Source organism: Perca flavescens, chromosome 15 (genome assembly GCF_004354835.1).
Source record: "Perca flavescens isolate YP-PL-M2 chromosome 15, PFLA_1.0, whole genome shotgun sequence".
Lineage (NCBI taxonomy): Eukaryota > Metazoa > Chordata > Actinopteri > Perciformes > Percidae > Perca > Perca flavescens.
In genome coordinates, this window is record NC_041345.1 from 21,170,705 (window position 1) to 21,192,850 (window position 22,146).

The window sequence follows — 22,146 nt, forward strand, 5'->3', positions numbered from 1 at the left end:
AGTGTCCTCGTGTTCCTGAAAACTGCAGACCTCAGCAACACTTGAGCAGTTTAGTAGATAAGGTTATTGAGGAGAGATAAAGTCTTAGCACAAAGACAAACGCACAGAGAGGAATAAAAGCCAAACTCAGAGCAGCAATTTCCTATAAAGGTGCAGAGAGGTAAATGCAGTTACGTTTGGGTAGTGATGAATTTGACAGCAGGAGTTTGGGGCAGTTGGGGGAAAATAAGCCTGTGAGAGTGACTAATGCTGGTTTACTGTAAACACAATATCTCATGCCCACATTACAAATCTTGTGCCGTCTTGGATAGTATCGGATGTCTCAAGTGGAAACATTACTCAGTTTACAAATTCACATGATTCCTAGGGCGTTCGGACAGGCTGATCAATATTTGTGATCGTGAACCTCTCTCTCTCTCTCTCTGAGCCAAAGACTCTGATGTCATCAAAACATGCAGCCTGGAGCTGCTCCATCGACAGCAAACAGCACACTGACTTCATCCAAAACGAAAGTCCTATTTGAGCTTTTCCACCAAAGCCGAGCTCCATTTTTAAAAGCAGAGATAACCGGAATCAGAAAATGCATGATGACACCATCAAAGTCACCTTTCCCATCTCTGCCAATTACAGCAGGTTCTCTGAGGTGCAATACTGTAACTCAACCCGGCATCACATCAGCAGGAGAGACAAATTCCAGCATTGCGAGACAGCTGCTGTATGCCCAGGATTACAAATTGAATTGTGTGTGGCAGTATAATATATCTCAACACTTAAATACAGAGTTATTCACTCTTATTTTATAAAGTCTCAACCCACATTTTAAAATATACGTAAAAAGGAAAACCTAACTGAATAGTGACTGCTAAGCATCCACAACGCCCCGTGCATCATCATGGAAAGACAGGCTGACCGGTTCCATTTCCAAGACATCCTCATACTTAAAAAACACACTACTTTGCAGATTCAGATTAATAATACAAAATATAATATACATGATTCTTAAATAGGACATTTTGCATAATTAACTTTTACTTTTGGTACTTCAAGTATATTTTGATGGTAATACTTTCTATCGCACGTAGAATACACGGTACGTAGATTGATGCACATAATGGTTACCAAAGTTCACAAGCAAATTCCGCCTGAAATGTTTTAGCCGTACGCCGTTAGCAAAGTATGTACTGAGGTTAGCCCAACAAGCGGATTGGCTTTTGAGTCAGTCACGCTATGCCAATCACTGGGATGAGGAAAAAGCAACCTGTATTTTCACTTTCATAGCATAAGAGGTGTTTTTTGGTTTTATAGCCTGTTGTGACCTTTTGCCTTTTGGGAAAGTGTTTGTACTGTGTACAAGTGTACACAAGTGTTGAAATGTGTTGAAATGTTCCTCATTTTTTATAATGAAAATAATTTACCAATGTTCCCTCAGTCCCCGGCAAGATGATTTTTTCTGTCTTTGACACTTTAACTACTGTCTGTTCAAAATAAAATAAATTAAAAGTATCCTTATGCATTTGGGTTTATTTCGGCTAGACCAAATTTACAACGAACTGTGACACCTACACCGGGGTACTGTGACTTTTGTGCACCGTTGCACATCTAATTATGAGCATTATTAGTCACATTTCTAACCTACCAACCTGCACACCTACCATCAAATCAGCAGCACTACATTGTGTTACTTGGTAAACACACAACCCAAATTATGTTTTCAAAAGTAAACTTTCACAGTGGAAACTCTCTGCAGTTTGTTGTTCTTTTAATGCCCCCCATACTCCAGTTCACAGCTTTCTTGCTTTAGTTTCAACACACTATTCTGATAATCGGGGTTTGTGTGTGTGTGTGTGTGTGTGTGTGTGTGTGTGTGTGTGGTCCCAAATTCCCCAAATTCTTAACGCCTTGAGAAATCACTTTTAATACCTTTCTGTAGCTTTCTAAATGCCCCGCTCTCTGGCGCCCCACACTCATCCCCACTAGCCCCACCACTTCCTCCTTTGGACTGCCTAAGGCAGAATGATTAATTTGTGGCTATTGATTTCTCTCCCTGAGCTGAAAGTATGTGAGAGAGGGAGAGAGTGGGGGAGAGGGTGAAGTAGCATGAGAGAGGGTCAGAGAAGCAAAGGGGTGAGGAGGGAGAGACTTGGAGAGAGGAGCAGTGGAGAGAGGAGTTGGGGGAGATACATCCAGTATTCAGTGTAGTGCTTCTCTGCAGTTCTTTTTTTCTAATCTTTAATGTAGGGAAAAAACAGCCAATGGTTGCAGTCTGGATGCGTCAAACCACCTCCCCTAAGTCTCTCTCTCTCTCTCTCTCTCTCTCTCTCTCTCTCTCTCTCTCAATGGCGATTGGTAATTCACTCAGTGTCCACATGTCATCTCTTGCCCTGCTGCAGCGGCGAGCAGCGCGGCATGCTGGGAGGAGGAAGGGAGGGCAGGCAAGATTGCTAGATGGATGGAGGCATGTATTCATCCATCCATTTCCCTGTTTTATTACATCTATGTAAATGCTGCTGGGTATGTTTGCGTCTATGTGTGTGCTAACACACATAGACCCCCCCCACACACACACACACACACACCCTCCCCTCCTCTCATATTGGACAAGCAGTGAACAGTTTTCTTCCCCACCAATTCTTCATAGCCTCTTTTCATTCCTCTTCCCATCCTTCCCTGTGTCTTTCTCTTCAGTTTAATCCCCATGTAGCTGCTGAGGAAATTTATATCATGGCCTCTGAAAAAAAAGGGGGAGGGGGGTCGGGTTAGAGGAGATGAGAAGCTGTGTGATCGACACTTAATTCTATTGGGTAATCATTTTAATTAATCCTGTATGTGGTTAGCAGTGACGAGCCCATCTCTCTGCGTACTACAAGCACATTTCTGACAGGATGACATTTGGAGAGGAGTATGACCTACATTTGCTGTTTGGGAACACATTCACAGAGAGCTTGACTCTATATAGTTAGTGAGAGAAATGAAATATGTAAATATGTGATCAGTAAATGTCCATTCATTTTGTCAATGACCTTTCAAGGGCATATAGTATATACAGTAGCAGTGACAGTTGGTAAAATTAATACATATGCCAAGTGAATCAAACAGGCGTTTAACTAAGAAAAAGACAAATCTTCTTGATCAATAAAGGTCACTGTTTTAGCATTTACTTCCAGGCCCGTATCCAGGATTTTAGCAATACCAAGGTCCAATTTTTTTTATTTCCCTGATCTAAATATGCGCATCCCTGATCTAAATATGCTAAATATTGCTATGCAACTATTGTATAACAGTAGCTTCAAATGCGCGACTGGTTGACACTATACCCAAAAACCACTACGTTTACCAAAGATCGTATAGTTACGGCAAGAAAATTCCACTTCACTGCCTACTCAGTCACCCACAACCCACAAGCAATGACGGTGATGATGATCAGACAGAGGAACAAGTCGTATCTTGGCGTTGTACACGTTTATTTTAGGCAGTTAGTTCCTCAATGGTAGATACGGCCATGTTTACTCATGCTTCATTTTACAGTACAACCAATTGCATTATAGCCTACTATCTGCACTTCATGATGAAAGCTAGAAAATCCACTAAACACACTTCCAAGGTTGTTAGGGATCGTTGTAAAATCACACATATATTAATTCCATTGAAATTAGGAAAATCTAAAAATGAAAAACAATATTGTGGCAAGTAAAAAATCCAAGGTGGAGGTTGAGGATAAGTTTACCTTAAGCTCTGATCATTTTCCCTGCATATATTTAAACTTTTTAAATTGCTTTTTTAAACACAGGGAACGCGTGGTTAACATTATAAGTTCAAACAAAACTATGTGTTTAGGCAACAAAACCCATTAGTTATGGTTAGGAAAAGATTGTGTGTGGAGTTAAAATAAGTAAGTTTGTAACATGACTTCAACAATGTCAAAAATAAGGGCTGACAATCAACTTTCAAAGTTGTTATGTTTATTTGATGTTTTAGGTTTTGAAACTGAATATAGTTAGTTAAACATCTAACAACTAAAGAGGCTGATATTCTTCTCTGCAGTTGGTAGAGACCAAAGCAGAGGAAAAAGGAGAGTGACTATTTAACAAAAACATGACTACAAGGGGGTGTATACATTGCTCTGTATTGGCTGGATGTGTATTTTGCTAATATTTTAGCTTTAATAACTATAAGCAGGTGGTTTATCATGGTTGTGTTTCTGTGAGTTTAGTTTGTGAGTAAAAATATTTCTCAAACTGTAAAAAGATAGCTCCACAACAAGAAATGTAACTCTAATCTTTATCAAAGTTGTATTACATGTCTCCACCTAATTGTTTGCTTATCTTGTTGCATTAAAAACAACAGAAAAAGCCCAATCAGCCTTTTTTTCAAAGAAGATACGTTGTCTTGTCACAGCAGGCAAAACACAGGTGAGAATAATAATATAAATGAGTAAGCCAACATTATAACACTGTTATTAGACACACATGTTTTTCTAGCCATGACATGTTATTTTTTAACAAACTGTGTCTGCATCAATGAATATAAAACAAAAGTCATGAAAGGTGTCCTAAAATGCTTAATCGGTTTCTTATTCTAGGATTTAAATATTCATTTAGCCGAATTTATACTGCACTTTATTTAGGCAATAATATTGGCTATTGGTATTAAAACCACATTAAACTGACACATTTTAGAGGCTTCTTTTATAAAAAGTTTGATAGAAAAGTGTGTTTATAGTCGGCAGAATGAGGAATGACTGTTATATATTAGCATTGATCTTGAAAGAAACATCATCTAATGTCTCATCTCATGGTGAGGAACATAATGTCCACAACATGTAACCCGTGTTTCAGTCTGTGCTTATTTCACGTAATTTAATCAGACTGTTCTGATAATTCCCACTGTTTTATTGTCGTAACTCAAACTGGCATGTTGCCATCAAGGCCAAAGATGATTAGATTCTGTTCAGTGATCAATGCAGACATTGGAAAGGGAAGCCCTGGAGGCTGTTATATTCATTTACTTCATTTCCCAGACATGCAGCCTTTTTATAGTTGTGTTCTGACTTCTGTGGTCGAGCTGCCCCGCAGCAAGCTGTATGAAGAACACTGTGGGTAAATAAAAGATTCATTTTCACAAGTTGTTCAAGCAGTCATCCTAAAGACTGGCACAGCACCAGCCCTGTCACAGAATCACACACACACACACACACACACACACACACACACACACACACACACACACACACACAAATTCTAATGCAGTGTGAGTGTGTCACACTGCTGAGAGAAAAAAAAAAAAAAAAAAAAGCAATGCATGCGTGGTTCATATCTGCATTACATCTGCAGTCATTTCCAGGTGAAAGTGTGTTCTTACATGTGTGTGTGTTCATGAGTGTGTGTGTTCCCACCCAGAGCTGCCTGTGTGCATGCTGCTATGATCATGAGAGACTCCCTGTCCTGGAAAGCGATCTGAGGGAGCAAAGGGAAGCCACGCTGCTGCTCATTAAAAATTCATCCTGTTCCTTACTGCTCTCAGAAACACAGAGACGGTGAAGGTGAGCACACACACACACACACACACACACACACACACACACACACACACACACACAACCACACACACTCATAGGACAGAAGAGAGGGGGAGGAGAGAGGCAGCATGCTCTCCTGGAAATTACATCATCCTCCTCAGTGGACTTAGCAACACCTTATCCTCGCCTACATCAGGATGTAGAGATGATAACAGCGGCGACTTCATTTTGACGAATTCCCTGATTCGCTCTGATCTGCAGATTAGAGCACCGTTGTCTTTTTATCCCGGCAAAAAATCAGCAGCATCGTCAGCAGTTCGGCAGATGCTTTGTCTAAGAGTCACAGTACGCACCTCCACGGACATGAATAATCGAGTGCCAGCCTTTCCCAGACACCAGGTTTACATCATTTCCTGTAGGAAGCCTATTAAATCATCAACCTTCAGGTTAAGCACCCAACTCACTCTATCAAGCTGCTCCAGCTAGACATCTGAGTGATAGAACAAACAGCGTCTAAATCAATTAAAGTTAGGTCACATTTAAACATTTGCGAAAATGAAAATACAGTTCAGTCGTTCAGGTCGTGCAGTTCAGACGTTTGGAAATCCACCCAACGTACACCAAAACAAACTAAATTGCTCTTAGATTAACCTTGTATAACAACTCATCCCTGTGACATGACAAGCTCCTTCTCACACTCTTGTGTTTTGGATTGAAGCGCTTTTCAGCAGTCTCAATTGACAGATATCCTACAGTATCATTACAACTGTTTGTTTTCCCAACAACACCATTTGCAGTGACAGTGGGGTCTGCCAGCCCTGTCGACTGCAGTAAATACTCACTCTGGAGTGCAGTAAACATGACCATCTGAGCAGCGTCACACTGACGGCCAGCTCTGGCGTCCTCAGAGGCAGACAGGCAGCCACAAAGGCCAGGAACATACTTCATTATTTACATTTTCTATTGTACCAATATCAGTCTGGAAAGTGGTATTCAAAAATCATCATTAAAATATTTTGGTGAAAGTAAAATAAAAATATATGAACAAAGAAATATGATTTGTAGTGCAAATACTTGTTTGCCAGTTATTGTTAAGAATCCAAAATGGCGGTCTGTCCACCACTTTGCTTCAGACTGAAATATCCCAACAGCTATTGGATGGATTGCCATGGAATTTTGTACAGACATTCATGTCCCCTGGAGGACAACATTTAATTAATTTGGTAATCCTCTGGCAAATCAGTTTCAAAAGTATTTTACAATGTTAATTGGTAATAAATCAAAACAAATGATGAGATACAAAATGTCTTCAGTGCTGTATCTTTTCCAAACTGATGGTGCTGGTGAGATGACTGTTCACACTTTAAATGTTAATTAATTTGCAATGATTAGTTGATTCATCAATTAGTTGATTGAGTCATTTTTCAAGGAAAAATGACAAACATTTGATTGTTCCAAGTTTTCAAATGAGAGAATTCACCAAACAATCAATAATAATCAGCAGATTAGTTGATAATGAAAATAATATTTAGTAATATTATTATACTTCTTTGGGAGATAGTAAGCTAAGGATGGAGGTTACAGGGGAAGAGGAGCAAAACAGTCTCAGGCTCCTAAACTGTAAAAAATAAATAAATAAAGAAAACCAATTCCATTAGATTAAGCTGTCTCTCTGAAATTACAATGCTGTGTATCTTTGCAGAAAACACATAAACCATATTGGATGTCAAATATCAAAGTCGTCTGATATCTAAATACCCTATAAATCCTTGAGTATACACTTTACACACCTGTGCTATGCTGAGGCATCTGGACCAGATCACCTTTATCCTCTCAGAACGGCTGTTAAACATCACTGTAGAAGCACATCATGCTATCTCTTTCCTTCCTCCTTGCCCTGCTCTCTCTTCTCCATCTGTCACGCTCAGACTCTGCCCTGCTGGCGTTACCTCCAGCCGTCCTCCACCGTCCTCCACTCAGCCCCGGCAGTGACACCCGGCTCAGATACAGGAACCTTCAGCCCTCCCCTGCCTCGGTCTAAGCCTGAGACTCTGCTGTCAGCAGCTCTCCCACTGGGTACTAAGAAGGCTTTGCAGAGGTGGGAACATCTCTGTCGCCTCTCTTCAGCTCTGTTTGTTTGTTTATTAGGATATCATTTAGCTTCTGCATCACAGCAGCTATTCTGTCTGGCACATGCAGGATAATTCAACATTGTGACAATAAGGATTAATCACGTTAAGGGTCACTTCACCAAAAAATCACACTTTTCACACTTCTACTCTATCTAGTCATTTAAACCATTTTTGGTTTTATGCTTTGAGGTTTTGAATTAGACTGCAACTAACTGTTACCACTACTGATTAATGTACCAACTATTTTCTCAATTAATCGATTCATTGTTTGATCTTTGGAATGTCAGCAAATTGCAAAAAAATGCCCCTAAAAGATCCCAGAGCTCAATGTGACCTCTTCACCTGTCTTTTTTTGTCCAAAGAAATTCGGTTTACTATCATGAAGGACAAAGAAAAACAGAAAATATTCACATATACTTACATACTTGGCAATAAATCCATTTCTGATTTTTTTCTGATGTGAGAGGCTGGAACCGTTTTTGACGCCTTTTTTTTACAGTTTGTTTTTGCTTTGAAATTGAAATTTGAAATTATTAAATTTTTCTTCTACACATTTTCAGCGCTTATTTCTACGTCCCATATTTTCTGATATAAAACAAAAACGTCAATGTGACCCAAAGTCAACACAAGGGTTAAAAAATACCTAAACAACTAATCAAAATAGTTGCAGATTAATTTTCTTTTGTTCCGCTAATCGACTAACCCGCCAATCATTTCAACTCTAGTAGGGAGATTAATATATATCACAATGCACATGTATGCAGGATCAGCTCTATTATGATTGAAAGCTTCAAAAATAACATTTGATAAACTCAACAGCAGCATGTCTTTACAGACAGAAGTCAGAGAATGTTTATTGTGTGATTTGGGTGAATGAATCCTTTAAAAAAAAAAGACAAACACTATAAGACATAGATTAGCTCTGACAGAATAAATCAGAGTTAAAGTACTTATCCCTACAGCCGTCACACAATTATTACTGTTATTATTAATATCGGTTTTATCATTAGTGTTATTATAAGCAGGCAGTGGTACAGTCAACTGGTTTAAAGCCACCAAACACTAACTCTCCTTCTGTTCCTTCCTCCAACTCTGAGATGATGCAGTGTGTTTGGGCTGCATTCTGACACAAAGCAAATACGGTGTAATAGATTGCAAATGAACTGCACCACGGACACCACCAATTAATCAAAAGGCAGATTGTTGTACTTTCTCTGTGCCATGGCAGAAAAAAAGGGAGGTGAATCGCACCTCCTTCAAATGAATGGATTGTATCTGCAGTTAATTATCATTTACTATAGGGTCTCTTTGGGATGTTTCCACAGCTTAAGGATACGGCTGGTGAAGTGGAACCAAGAGGAGCTCTGCTGCGATGGAAGCAGAGATTGGTCTGCTGGTAATTACACTTTCATTCATTGTATGAAGATCAATTCCATGTAATCAGAGTGCGATCTCACTAAAAATCGAGTGATTATTTAAACCACTTTAACATGGAAATTTAACATTTTCAAAGGGACAACATTTGTTTGATAAACAGCAGCATAGAGCACATGCAACACCATGGTTGTGGAGTCCGATCACATTTTTGTTATCAATTTGCTGCTGATTAGTTTCAATTAATCAATGAATCCATAAAATCTGGGAAAATAGTGAAACTTAAAATTTTTTGATTTCCCTGAGTCCAATGTGGTGTCTTCAATATATATTATTCACTTTATATATGACAGAGAAAAGTCTTCATATTTGAGAAGCTGAAATCATGTTTCATATTTTTGCTTGATGAATGATTTAAATATTTAGTCAATTACCAAAAAATGTGTTGCTACTTAATATTCTGACTTATTAGATAACTGATTAATCATTTCAGCTTAATAGTATAAAAATACCAAATCTTTTTATGTTCTGGCATTTGTATAACAAGTAAATTGATCTTATCCCTTGCAAATTTTGTGACAGTCGGCATAGTAAATATTTCAGCCAATAATGACAAAGATTTAGAAGAGAAAAGAAGTTGCCAGGCAACCAGCAGAGACTCCAGGAAGTTACAGGTCATAGGCAACAAGTAGTTGGGTACATAACCCAGGGCTGGTGCTAAGCAGGATTTTGTTTGGGCAAATGGCACTTCTGCCAAAATTAGTCAAAACATGGCTAAATACACAGCTTGAGTTTAATGCTAATGCTTTTCTTTTTAGCGGACACTTGCAACTGCTTGCTTGCTTACACCTTTCAAGCCGACAAGTGTTGACACTAAAAACATATTTTTGGTGGAGTACTCCTTCAAGCTTTTGCATGTATTTGCTGCAAAACAGTAATGTGTCCCGTGCAAAATCCTGTTTCAAATGTAAATATGTTGAATTGCAGGAGCAAGACGACGTTGGAAATGCTCGTGCACACAAGCAGTCAACAGTCCTAACAGTCCTATCATGGTCTGGTGAGTTGTGGTGCCGCACACAGTATGCTTACACAAAGACTAGCCCAGGGTATGTTTGATATTGATTTGTTCTCTGGTCATGTAGGATAAAAACAGACTCCACCCAACAGGACCAACTGCAGTTAAAAATAACATGTGTAAATCAAGGCTAGACACACACACACACACACACACACACACACACACACACACAGAGAGTCCTGCTGGCTGTGATGATGTCGATGTCGATGTGTCGGGGGTCAGAGGGGATCGTTATTATGTAGTAAGTGAAACGCTGCTTGTCTTTGACACATGTCCTATCTTTAATGCTTTTATTTTTATTTTTTTTTCTAATTTATAGCAGAGGCTCTTACTCTCTAGACTGTGAGGGGGGGCGGGGGCATCTCCACACTGAGGGTGACAGCATTTATGGGAGAGTGCCGCCGAAGTTTACAGCCACTCTCCCATCGACCAAAGCCATCTGAGCCATTAATCATACACTAAACCAATTACCATGCCATCACACCACTCTACTGTCCATCTCTCTGACTCGGTCAGGACGGCCGAATACTGCTTCACCAAGACATGACTATTAATATACAAGGAGGGGGAATCACAAAGGTGTCTCAAAGTGTGTACTTTAAAGATCCAATATGAAATATATCAATTGTATTAAATTTAAAAAATGACCAAAATATGTCACCAGATATTAAGGGAACATGCTAAGTTGAAATACTATCTTCTCTGACAGCAATGCTAAAGCTAATATTTTCGTCTTTGTAATATCTGTTTTTATTTTGGCCTGTGTGTTGTTGTCATCTGCCAATTTTGACACCCTGGTTGCCAGACATGAATCGCAAACACGCAAAAACAACGTGCGGCAGCCGTCTTAGCAGCAACCAAACAAACTGGATTAACAGAGATAGATTCATTCTACCCAAACTAAAAAAAACAGTTGCGTGACCAGAGACGTGGTAAAACACGGGTAAATATTGGAGATGCAGTTGAAGGATAGCGACAGCTTAGAGCCCAAAAGTACGCAGATTGTGCTAATTTCCTCCTGAACAGGTGAGCACTGAGCTTTATGCTAATATATTACCGCTACTAGGGACGGGCGTGTTCGGTCATTTTAACATTTGTGTACTTTAAATTATATGGAGTACTCGTAGATAGGACAGCGAGATTGCAGTGTTTTTAGCGTTTTTTGCCGTAATTTGAAGGTGAGAAAGGGTGGCGGTCAGTTGAGTAGAGAGAACCGCGCGAGGTTGCGGTGTTTTTAGCGGTTGTTCCAGTAAGGTTTAGCCGAGAAAGGGTGGCTGTCAGTCGGGTACAAAGCTCCGCGAGAGCACAGGCTTTTAGGACTGTCAACATAGCAGCATCTAGCTACTCCGCTGTGCTGTGGAGTCTGGCAATGCGAGACTAGCATCTAGCTAACATTGACATTGTGGGAAATTGGGTTCAGGGTTCTCAACCTGGCAACCCCTGTGCACTTCGAGTCTGGGGAGGAGGGGCGGGGGGAGACGACTCTCCAGTATTTTGAATTTCGACTGCAGTAATCTATATCCACGACGTTCCACTTCTGAGATTACTACTTTGCCAATGGAAATTCCGCCGGATTTTACTCATTTAGGATATCCGTTACCTTGGGCTAACTTTGTGTTGACATTTTAAACTCCGGGCGATTTATAAGGACTATCGTTAACTCCTCCTCAGATCTCTGCAGGGTAAATCCAGACCGCTGGCTAGACTATCTGTCCATTCTGAGTTTTCTGTTACACGACTAAAACAACCTTTAAACGTACACGTTCCACCAAAACAAGTTCCTTCCCGTGACTATTTTGCAGAGGCACCGTTGCTCTTTATGGCGCTTAGCGCCACCCAAGACGATTGTGATTGGTTTTAAGAAATGCCAATAAACCAGAGCACGTTTTTCTCCCATTCCGGAATGCTGTGTGGACTAGCCAGACCCTCCTCCGCAAAGCTGTAGAGGAAGGTCTGGCAATGCGAGACTAGGACTGCAATAACCATTTTAAACACTAGATTACATATTGCACCTTTAAACCTCATTGTCCTCTCAAGTTTGAAATAATTAATAAAGAGAATATAAAGTTTTTTAGTACACGTTAGTTGTACTTTTGTATATTTAGTGCTAATTGGCAAACGTTGGCATGCTGAAACGCTAAACTTAGATGGTAAACGTTATGCCTTCTAAATGTCAGCATTGACATTGTGAGCATATTCGCATGCTGATGTTAGCATTTAGCTCAAAGTACTGCTGTGCCTCACATGGCTGTAGACCTGTACGCCTAGTCCACATATACGTATTTTTGTAAAAATTTGTAAAACGTTTTTCCTTCGTTTTAAAAGACAATCTCATCCACACAAGCACTATTTAAAAAAAATGTTCGTCCAAATTAAAACACAACAACACGGTTCCAAGAGCATGCCACACCAACAGACAGCGATTTACCCCTCACCCTGAAGCCATATTGGCTAATCTTGCAAAGAAGAAGATGATGTTGGCCAATCAGAAGCCTGAGAAAAAGCTTATACTCTATCTGCTGTCACTTATATGTTTGAATGTAGATTTACACATTACACATTACACACAGGCTACACATTATATTATTGGATTAAGTTCAAGTGTGATGCCAATTTAAAATGTCATTTGAAGAACAACTTGAACAATGATGAAAGATAACATAATAAAACAATACTGTTAATAGAAAATGTGCAACACCACAATAGCACTGGTATCAAACCTAAACAGACCTGAGGCTACACTCGAAACACAATCAATGAACTCTACACTGATACCCGGGTACCAGAGTCTGTTGATGCACGTCGCTGTAACTGAAGAATTATAAGAAATGGCAACCTCAACAGTAATACAACCCAAGGCCACAGTCCTGCATTGTTCTCCGGCTGTCTCTGTCCTCAGCCTAATCCGGTAATGTCTGGCCTGTAATTTGGCTTTAGTGGGCAATAGAGAGGGAGAGGTGGAAACCAATAAAACAGTCGTGTTCGGCAGTGACTGTCTGCAGTCTCAGCGGAGGGCAAAATGAATCCCATCCATCGCCGGCTGCAGGGCAGAGTGACACTGCAGAGCAATAGAGCTCAGTCACTTTACACAAGCTGCTATCAGCTGAGGGGGGGAGTAGATACCATCCTGACGGAGGCTCAGTTTTCACTCCAACAAGTGGCTGCGAGGACACTGAATACACTTTCCATCCACTCTCAACTTGTGACTAACTGTAATCCGGCCGGTGAAGCTGGATGTACAGTGGATCGTGTGTCATAATACAGTGTAATGCCAATTTATTGCTGGGACATTAGCCTGGGTGGGCATACTCCAGCTGGGTAATCCTTATCTGATTGGACTATGAGACTAATCCCGCTCTTCTCTGTCGCCCTGCTATCTGCTTTTATCTCAGGCCTGCCTCTCATCCTGCTGTACACACAAGAATACACAAATATGCACAAGAACAAAAAAGCACACACACAACATACTCCCACATGTGTTTTCAAATGCATGAATGTGCACTACATTGATACTCCCACGAGCTTATACATAAAATCATGAGGCAGTATGTGTGAACTGTGATCTGTGGTGATTGACAGCAGCTGTGGGAGGCCATACTGAAGTGGTAGCCATTTTTGCTAAAAAAAGAAAGCACATTTTTTTCAAAATAAACTCTGTTGGGTGCAGAAAACTTGGGTGCACGTACAAAGAAAGACTTGCCATGGCTACAACCCAAATTTAAATTTACATTCTAAAGGCAAATAAGACAAGTGCAAACATTCGTAAGGTCATAATTTCCACAAGATGTGGGTATCCTGTAGTCTCATTTTATAGTCTGAACCTCAGTTAAGTTGATAAAAATGCAGATATGTTCGTCCATGTTCCCTTTGACTGTTATCGTAACTTTATGAGCAAAAGCGAGCACTTTGCATCTGATTGGTGGCAACAACAAAAAAAATTGAATAAATAAAAGCAAAGACAGTAAAGGACTGTTTGTGTCTTTTTGTCTTTTCTGCAAAGACAGTAAAGTAGTTATATAAGATTTGTATTAATATAAAAGGATTACTGGGCAAAGCACAATGTTTGATCAGACAATATCACAACTACCACTGGATGGATTGGCGCAAAATTTGGTACAAACATTCATGGTTTCCAGTTTATCCAGCCCGATATTTCCTCCAATGACACTAAGATAGTGAACATGATAAACATACTCACATAACATCAGCATGTTAGCATTTAGCTCAATGCACCGCTGTCCAAAACAGCATCACAGAGCTGTTAGCATGACTGCAAACTTGTTTAAGCATAAATGCCAAAAACTGCCCAGTTCTGTCTTGTCAAATGTGAGATGGTAAACTTAATATCTTTGGGTTTTGAACTATTGATCTGACAAAATAAACTAACTGAAGACTTAAATACTCAGGCTTTAACAGACTGTGATGGCCATTTTTCAATGTTCTGATATTTTTATAGATGAAATGATTTGCAAATTGCAAAGCAAATATCATGTGCACTGTGGACGTGCAGGAAATTGCATTTCCCATATAGTAGTTTAGCTCTTTGTGTTTTGCGAGGAAAGAAGAAGGGGTGGCGATGGCGCAGTGGATATGAGGCATTCCTTTGGTGCGGTAGATCCGGGTTCGATAGACCCGGGTTCGATTCCCACTGCGATATCAACCAATGTGTCCCTGAGCAAGACACTTAACCCTAGTTGCTACAGAGGCTCTGACATATGTAGCAATTGTAAGTCGCTTTGGATAAAAGCGTCAGCTAAATGAAATGTAATGTAAAGAAGCACCTTGAATGATGAACCTAAACAGACTTCATACAACAGGTAATAAAAGAAGAAACATCAGACACCATAGTGGCCCTCCTTCATCACAGGGTCCACCATTCCTGTCCCACTCCTCCTCCCTGACTCAGTCTCTCTTCACTGTGGAGCCTGAGGGCGGCGCTGTAATGAAGATGAATGCCTCTGATTAGCAAACGCAGAGCGCTACACCTGGCTGAGAGCACAGGGGGGCACAGTGACTGCTCTTACAGACATTCTAAGATAGGACGGAGGAGCGGCGGCCTCCAGGGCCCAATTCATCAGCAACACACATGTTTACTGTGTGCACCGCTCATGCCTCACCGGCTGAATCTCTCTCTGTTTGTGGAACCACAATCACTGAACTGAATTGCCCACACTACTTTACAACATCAACAGAGTACCAATAGCTGCTGGCTTTTGGCAGTGGATAAAATCTAACAGCTGAAAACGTGCAGTCAAACCGTGTCTCGATCAAACTCCCATCTTCACCTAAACTAGTTTACAAAAGTGATACTAGAAGCGAAATCTGGAGAGAAACCAACACTGAACAAAAGAAAATGGAAGTCCAACTGACATTAAAACATCTGTAGGAAAGACGAATTCAGTGTTGTGACGCATCAATATTATATTTTCAGATATTAAACTATTGGCATCCAACTTCAGGACAATGAAAACAGCAGCAAGTGATCTAGAGCTGCACCTGACGATTGTTCCCAGAGCCCAAGGGGACATCTTTAAATGTCAGTCCAAAACAAATATATCCAGTTTACAAAGACATAAAACAGAGAAAAGCAGCAAAGTATCCTACTTGAGATGCTGAAGAACCAAGGAATATTTAAAAGAAATAATTACGTTTTATGGGGAGAATGCGTCTCTTGAAACTGACATGACACGATCAGCTAAAGAGAAGACCTATCACCCTGTTGGAATTGTTGGAACTACATAAATACTTGTGTTGTTACAAAGCGAAGGGTCTTCTCACACAAAATATCTTCGACGAGTACAGATACCGGCTTTCAGAGAGCACACAAACCCAAAAATAGCCAACTTACGCTAACCTACGTTTAACCATAACCTTACTGAGGCCATTACCCCAAATACTACGGGAGGGAAACACTATCTGAAGGGGAAGCAGACTTCGAAAAAAGTTGTTGAATGTTTTGTACACTGATCTTTACAAATGATTACTAGCGTCAAATTTTGCATCTTGCCAACCTCAATGTCTGAACTCAGCCCAAAAATGTTCCACATTCACACACTCATTTTCAGTTGCATGTGAATATGGACTTGCATAATGCTGCACAGTATATCCCGGCTGTGGTAAAGGAGAGCAGCGCTGCAACACTAGCAGGATGAGGTGGACAACACAGTAGATTTCAGTAAAGAAAGCAGATACTGATCCATTAAAATGTGCCCAGATCGGCCCAGATACTGATTGTTGCAGCATTGGCTCAGGACATCTCTAATATATATCTATATATATCTATATATATATACGTATATATATATATATATATATATATATATATATATATATATATATATATATATATATATATATATATATATATATATATATATATATACACACACACACACACACACACACACACACACACACATATTTGGCTTAGTTTTTCCCCACCCCCACTTCTGAAACCAGACCTACGCCCTTGCACCAGATACACAATCCTTTCGTCTTCCATGCAGGAGTGAGATTATTGTGTTTCTCTGACGAGCAGTGAGCGAAGCAGAGGTCGAGGTGATGAAGCACCCAGTGTGGGTATTCCCATTTTGCTTGTTCACAGGTTCTCCTCTCCAGTAGCTGGTTATACAAACAAACCGTCGCCCACCTGTGTCCACTCTGTGAGCAGGATGTGTGGGCCTGCGCTGCCAAACACACAGTCTGTGTTCTCTGCTGCGATAAGGCTTCTACCATCAGTCGCTGCCTGATCACCAGTAAGGCTTTGTTTAAGAGGAGCTGGGGGAAAGATGAATACTAGTCATCTTGGCACTTTGAATTAATTGAGCTGAGCTGCAAACTGAAGCCTAATTAACATTTGAAATGTTAAACTTCACTCCTCCTGACTATCTAGGCTGGATTTGCAGCCTGCTTATCTCTGCAGCTGCATCCGCTCTGTACTTTCCTATTTTTCAATTTCCCCCCCGATTTTTGGTTTAAAATGTGCAAACTACCTATAATTAAATGTACTCGCTTTTTAAGACCCAATTTCCTGAGCAGGAAGTCATTTGAATTAGAATTTAAATGAATCTGACCCCGGTAAGTAAATGCACTGGCCCCCGTTTTTCCACTCTCTTGCCTCTTCTGGGCCAGGGATCATTCATGAATCACAAATGACAAATCTGGGTTTATTTCCTGCCATTTTGATCTCGGATTCAAAGAGAGAGGCTCATTGTGCCGATACAAAAGCAACACACACACAGCCAAGCCAAGACTGTGATGTTTTGATCTCGTCTTGACTCTGTGACGTTTGGTTTGCCAATTAAATAATGGCCTGGCAGGGATAAAGGCCAGTCACTGTCACAATTACACTCCAGCTGTGATTAATCCCATGTGTGTAGGAACAGTTAATACGCCAGAGCACAGCATCCGCATTCAGCGTTATCTCTTTTATATATCCAAGCAAGAAACACTTTGTGACACCTTCACAAACTTACAAATACATTCACATCTGGAGTTGTACCGGTAAAACCACAGTTTTCTGTCGTTGACACCTGAGCAGCTTCTCGGGAACAGCTGAGGTGTAAATGCAGTGATCAGTAGTCGAGGTAAATACCAATTAAACTTTTTTTGATCGTGGTGCCACTGGGATATTTGAATTTCAGTTTAGACACTTAAACGCAAACTTTTTTCCACACCTCACTCTTGCGTGGTAGGAACACTTTTTCTCTCATTTAACAAATCAGTAAATGACCTGCATTTATATATTTTGATCTACAGTTGCTGTGTCTATTCACAATCACAGATGGTGGCAGCTTCCATGCAAGGCACTGGTAGTGTTGGAAAGTAACAATGGCCTAACAATCAGGAGCAATTTGGGGCTCATCTGAATAGGAGGAGTCGGGGATCAAACCACCAACCCTGTGATTAGTGGACGACCCTTTCCACCTGCAGTCATATCCGCCTCCTAAACTGGTCACAAACGCATCAGTGTTTAACTGTGTCTAAACACATAGAGCCATACACAAATTTTGCCTGAATAAATCAGATAATTGCCCAAAGAATCGATTCACAAAACTGTGTTCACCAGCTAGTCACTACTGCTGTTTGCGGCAGAGCAGGTAGTGTACAGTGGGGCTTTAGAGCTTATTTGCTAAAAACAGCTGTGGCCGAAAATGACGCTATTAGAGCGGCGAGAGTGAACCAAAACCGTAAAGTTGTGGGCTGGAGAGCTAAAGAATGAGCTGAAACACATTATATCCATCATAAAGCTGAGGGGGGCTCTTTCACATCTTCGCATTGTTTTCACAGTGTGGTTATATACATTATTGTTGTAAAAAAAATATTGATTATAGCTGCTTTAAAATGGACTTCAAACCAGTTATTAAGCTTTGAACAGAAGGTGAACATAGTCAGAAGAGCCAGAAGAGCATGAAGGCTTTTCAGGATCTCACAGCTAAGAAGATGAGCAGATTTGTAACGCTCTGCGCCCTCACAAGGTTACAGTGCCGCACTCCAAGTCGGCGCCCCAACGCCTCCGACGGAACATGACGGGAAGCACGCCGCCTCCATCTCACAGGGCAGGTCGTCTCGAAACCTGCGCTCAGGATGTGAGGCTCAGCTCAAAGGTCACATGACAAGCTCCGCCATCATGGAGGTTGTCAGGCATGTCAGCAGGCTGCATCTCTGCTACCATGACTTTACTTCTGGGGCTTTATTATGAAAATAAACACCCTGTCCAAACTGCTAGCCCTCTGTCACATCCTTTTTAACTGGACAGAACCCCTGCAGTGTCCCTTAATTAGGGTTAGACCAGTGTATTGGTTTGCCAATATATCAGGCTGTTATATGAGGAAGCTTCCACCCTAACTACAGCTCCTGAATGTTATTATTTCATTATTTATGCTCTAATGTCTGACGAGAGAAACTGTTCCAGAGTGGTGTGGGAGGCTTTTATGCAACAGCTTCAGGCTGCAACCAGAAACCTGCTTCACCCTGCCTGCAGGAGCTGAACACACTAACAGAACTATATTAGTCTGGATTTAGGTGGAGAGTTTTAGTGTTGATGGTTGATATCCAAGTTTGTTTGTTTTTTTGTCTCATGACCCATTAAATGAAGCAGTGTCTCCCAGCGTGTGTCATTTAAACCAAACGGTGAATTTTCTTTGTGATTTTTGTTTCATTAGAGATGAAGGTAGTCAAACTATCGGGTATTTTGCGTAGACAAAGATTAGAGATAAATTAGAACAAAGCCATGCATTTTGGTAGCAAAATGTGTGTTTTTCTCCTCTCTTATTAGTTGAATAATGCTGCAACCCCTCATAAAAGCGTTGAGAGGGGTCCCCCAACAGAAACCTGCTTCACCCTGCCTGCAGGAGATGCACACCCTAAAAGAAATGTATTAGGGTGGATTTAAGTGGAAAGTTTTAGTCTAACTTTTTCTTGCGACCTTTTAAAATGAAGCAATGTTTGACTGCAGCGCGTCACAGGTTGCATGTGTCCTTACAACCCAAAAGTGATGTATTTTTCAAGGGAAAAAAAACGTAACTTTGAAAAATCTCTTTAAGAAAGACATTTTTTTGTAGCAGTATTCATTTCTTTCCTTGTTTCTGTCCTTCGGGACCCCTCAGATTTCTCCTGCAATCCCTTTCAGATTTCGCCTGCAACTCCTTGAAGGACTTCCCAAGACAGTAAGTATTTTGTATGGATGCAGTCAGATTTGCTCTTCTCCTATCAGTTATGGCCTTTAAAGACAAATTCCAGTCAAATCCTGCTGTGCATTTCATGTGAGGAAATGGAGGCATTGAGGGGCATACTTACCCTGCAAGTTGCATGGGAGGAAAAAGCACAGAAGGACTTGACATCCTACAATAAAATGGTATGTTGTGGCCTGCCAGGAGGGCATCGACAGCTTTAAACCACACAAATGAAACCATGTTGGGCAGCAGAGTCTTTCCTCTTACCTTCCAAGCAGCACGTCCTCCACAGGCCCGAGTGGGTCATCACCTCCTCGTTCTTCTTGCTGGTCTCGTTCTCGTTCATGGACTTGGGCCTGCAGACGCCGCGGGAGTACAGCCAGTAGTCTGTGCCGACCGCGATGGTCATGAGGCTGAAGGCCGCGAAGGCTCCCACCGTGGTCAGCAGCATCTGGACTCCGCGGTCGAACAGACCCATGTTTCCGCATTCCATGAAAGGGGGACCCCCTTTCCTCTTGATGTACAGGAAGTAAATATTTGAAAATTTGCGGGACCAAACCAAACCGAAAAAACGGGATATACTCGAGCGGAAGGAGAGGGAAGAAGGAGGAGGAGGATGCGGTAGGAACCTTATGGTTGCGTTTGGGTGAGGACCAAAACAAGAGAAAAACTTTTTTTTTTTTTTTTTTTTTTTTTTTTTGGAGAGAGGAAGAGCCAGAGATGTCTCTTCCTCCCTGTTTTTTTTTCTTACTTTAGTCCCCAAAACAGATGAGAAATCAGGTATGCAGAGGATGACAAGCACCTCAGCAGGCCTCCAGCTGCAGATGTATGGATAACAACACTGAGCTAAAAAGGAATAATTATGCCTATAGTGGCAGCCTAAAAATAGAGGTGAGATAAACCACACTGAGGGTTGTTCTTTACAGGCCTGCAGTAGAAAAAGAAAAAAAAACTGTTTCTTGACTTGTAAAGGTTACAGCTGAGCACAGAGCTGAATGAACATAAGCTCAAATGGAGCACAGAGATGGTTAGGGGGGCGATGTTAGAGTAATGGCAGGCTTAGTACAACAGTTCAATATGTCTGTTACAGTGAGTTACAGTTACTTTAGTCAGAGGTTATATCATTTAGAATTGAAGATTACAACTAAACCCAAAGCTACCCTAAATATTATTAATAATAGTATTATTCTAATGTGCTTTGTTAGTCCAAAGGGGGAAAAGCAAGGAGATAATAAAATGGGTAGGGAAACGAAGGACAACAGGGGAATCTATCATATTAGTGGAAACAAAAGAGAGTAAACAATAAACGGATTCAACTCCTGTCGAGGGGAAATAAAAGCGATTCTCGCAGTGTTTTATAACGACCTATTGTGAGCTTAAAAGAAAATATCACGCTGGCTTCTCACAACCCTACACACTGTGAAATGAGGAAATCAACGCTTAACAAATAAATAAATTAGCAGGTTTTAAAAATACCCCGAAAAAACTCACAAAACCCAAAAAACAACAACAACAAAAAAACATATGAAATTAACCGCGTAGATTTTCTTTTTTCCTAAAATTTTGATCCCCAGTTTCCATATGTAGCCCTATAGCTCTGGGAAGGTTTCCGCCGAAAATGGGGGTCTGCGGTTAGAGGAGGTTCGGTCGTCGACGATCCGGAGAGAGCGGGGAGCATCCAGCAAGGCAAGCCGACCATCACTCGACATAGAGCCGGCAGGAGGAGGACGGGGAGTCGGTGTGGGCGCCGCCGCAGCCGAGGATGCTTCTTCCGTGGATGGAGGAGGATACTGCCGCCGCTTCTGCTGCTGCTTGAATATCCAATTTCACCGTGGCAGTATCACACCCAGGACGGTCCCGTTTGTTTAGCCCTTGCGCCATGTAATAGGAAGAAAAATAAATTCTGATGAATGTTGCAATACCCCCTGTCTGTTTTCCCCTCCTCCTCCTCCTCTTCTTCTTCTTTCTCTCCTCTCGGATGCAGCTTTGGCCGCTTGCAGGAAGAAAAAAAAAAAAAAAAAGAAGATATTACACAATCAGGAGAGCGAGTTGCACAGATCCACAGACAGTGCTGGTGTTGTCACGATGTCAGCAGCGCTATACATTCAATCCATTCAGGTTACAGCCCTTCTCCCCCCTTTTTGTCGGATGATGAGTAATGTCAATGTGAAGAAGATGCTCTTAATTCTGCAGGCTATAGTTTTTCTTCTTCGTTTTTAAAAGACCCACAGTGTGTACGTGTATATGTGTGTGTGTGTGTGTGTGTGTGTGTGTGTGTTTGCGTGTCCTGCAGCAATGGAGGCTCGTTGCTGGAAAGATATTAAAAAAATTTTTAATTCCGTTTCTGTGAGTAAAGGGGGCGGAAGGAGGGGG

At 41.0% G+C, this 22,146-nt stretch overlaps 1 protein-coding gene across 1 annotated transcript in view; it reads right to left on the reverse strand.

Annotated features, from left to right (window-relative positions):
• The window catches only part of cacng2a (calcium channel, voltage-dependent, gamma subunit 2a), a 70,574-nt gene extending 50,162 nt beyond the window's left edge, over window positions 1-20,412 (reverse strand). The window contains exon 1 of the mRNA XM_028599160.1: window positions 20,041-20,412. Coding sequence (XP_028454961.1) covers window positions 20,041-20,266 — 226 coding nt within the window. The 5' untranslated portion in view covers window positions 20,267-20,412. The remainder of the gene's footprint in view (window positions 1-20,040) is intronic.
• Window positions 20,413-22,146: the final 1,734 nt, after the last annotated feature.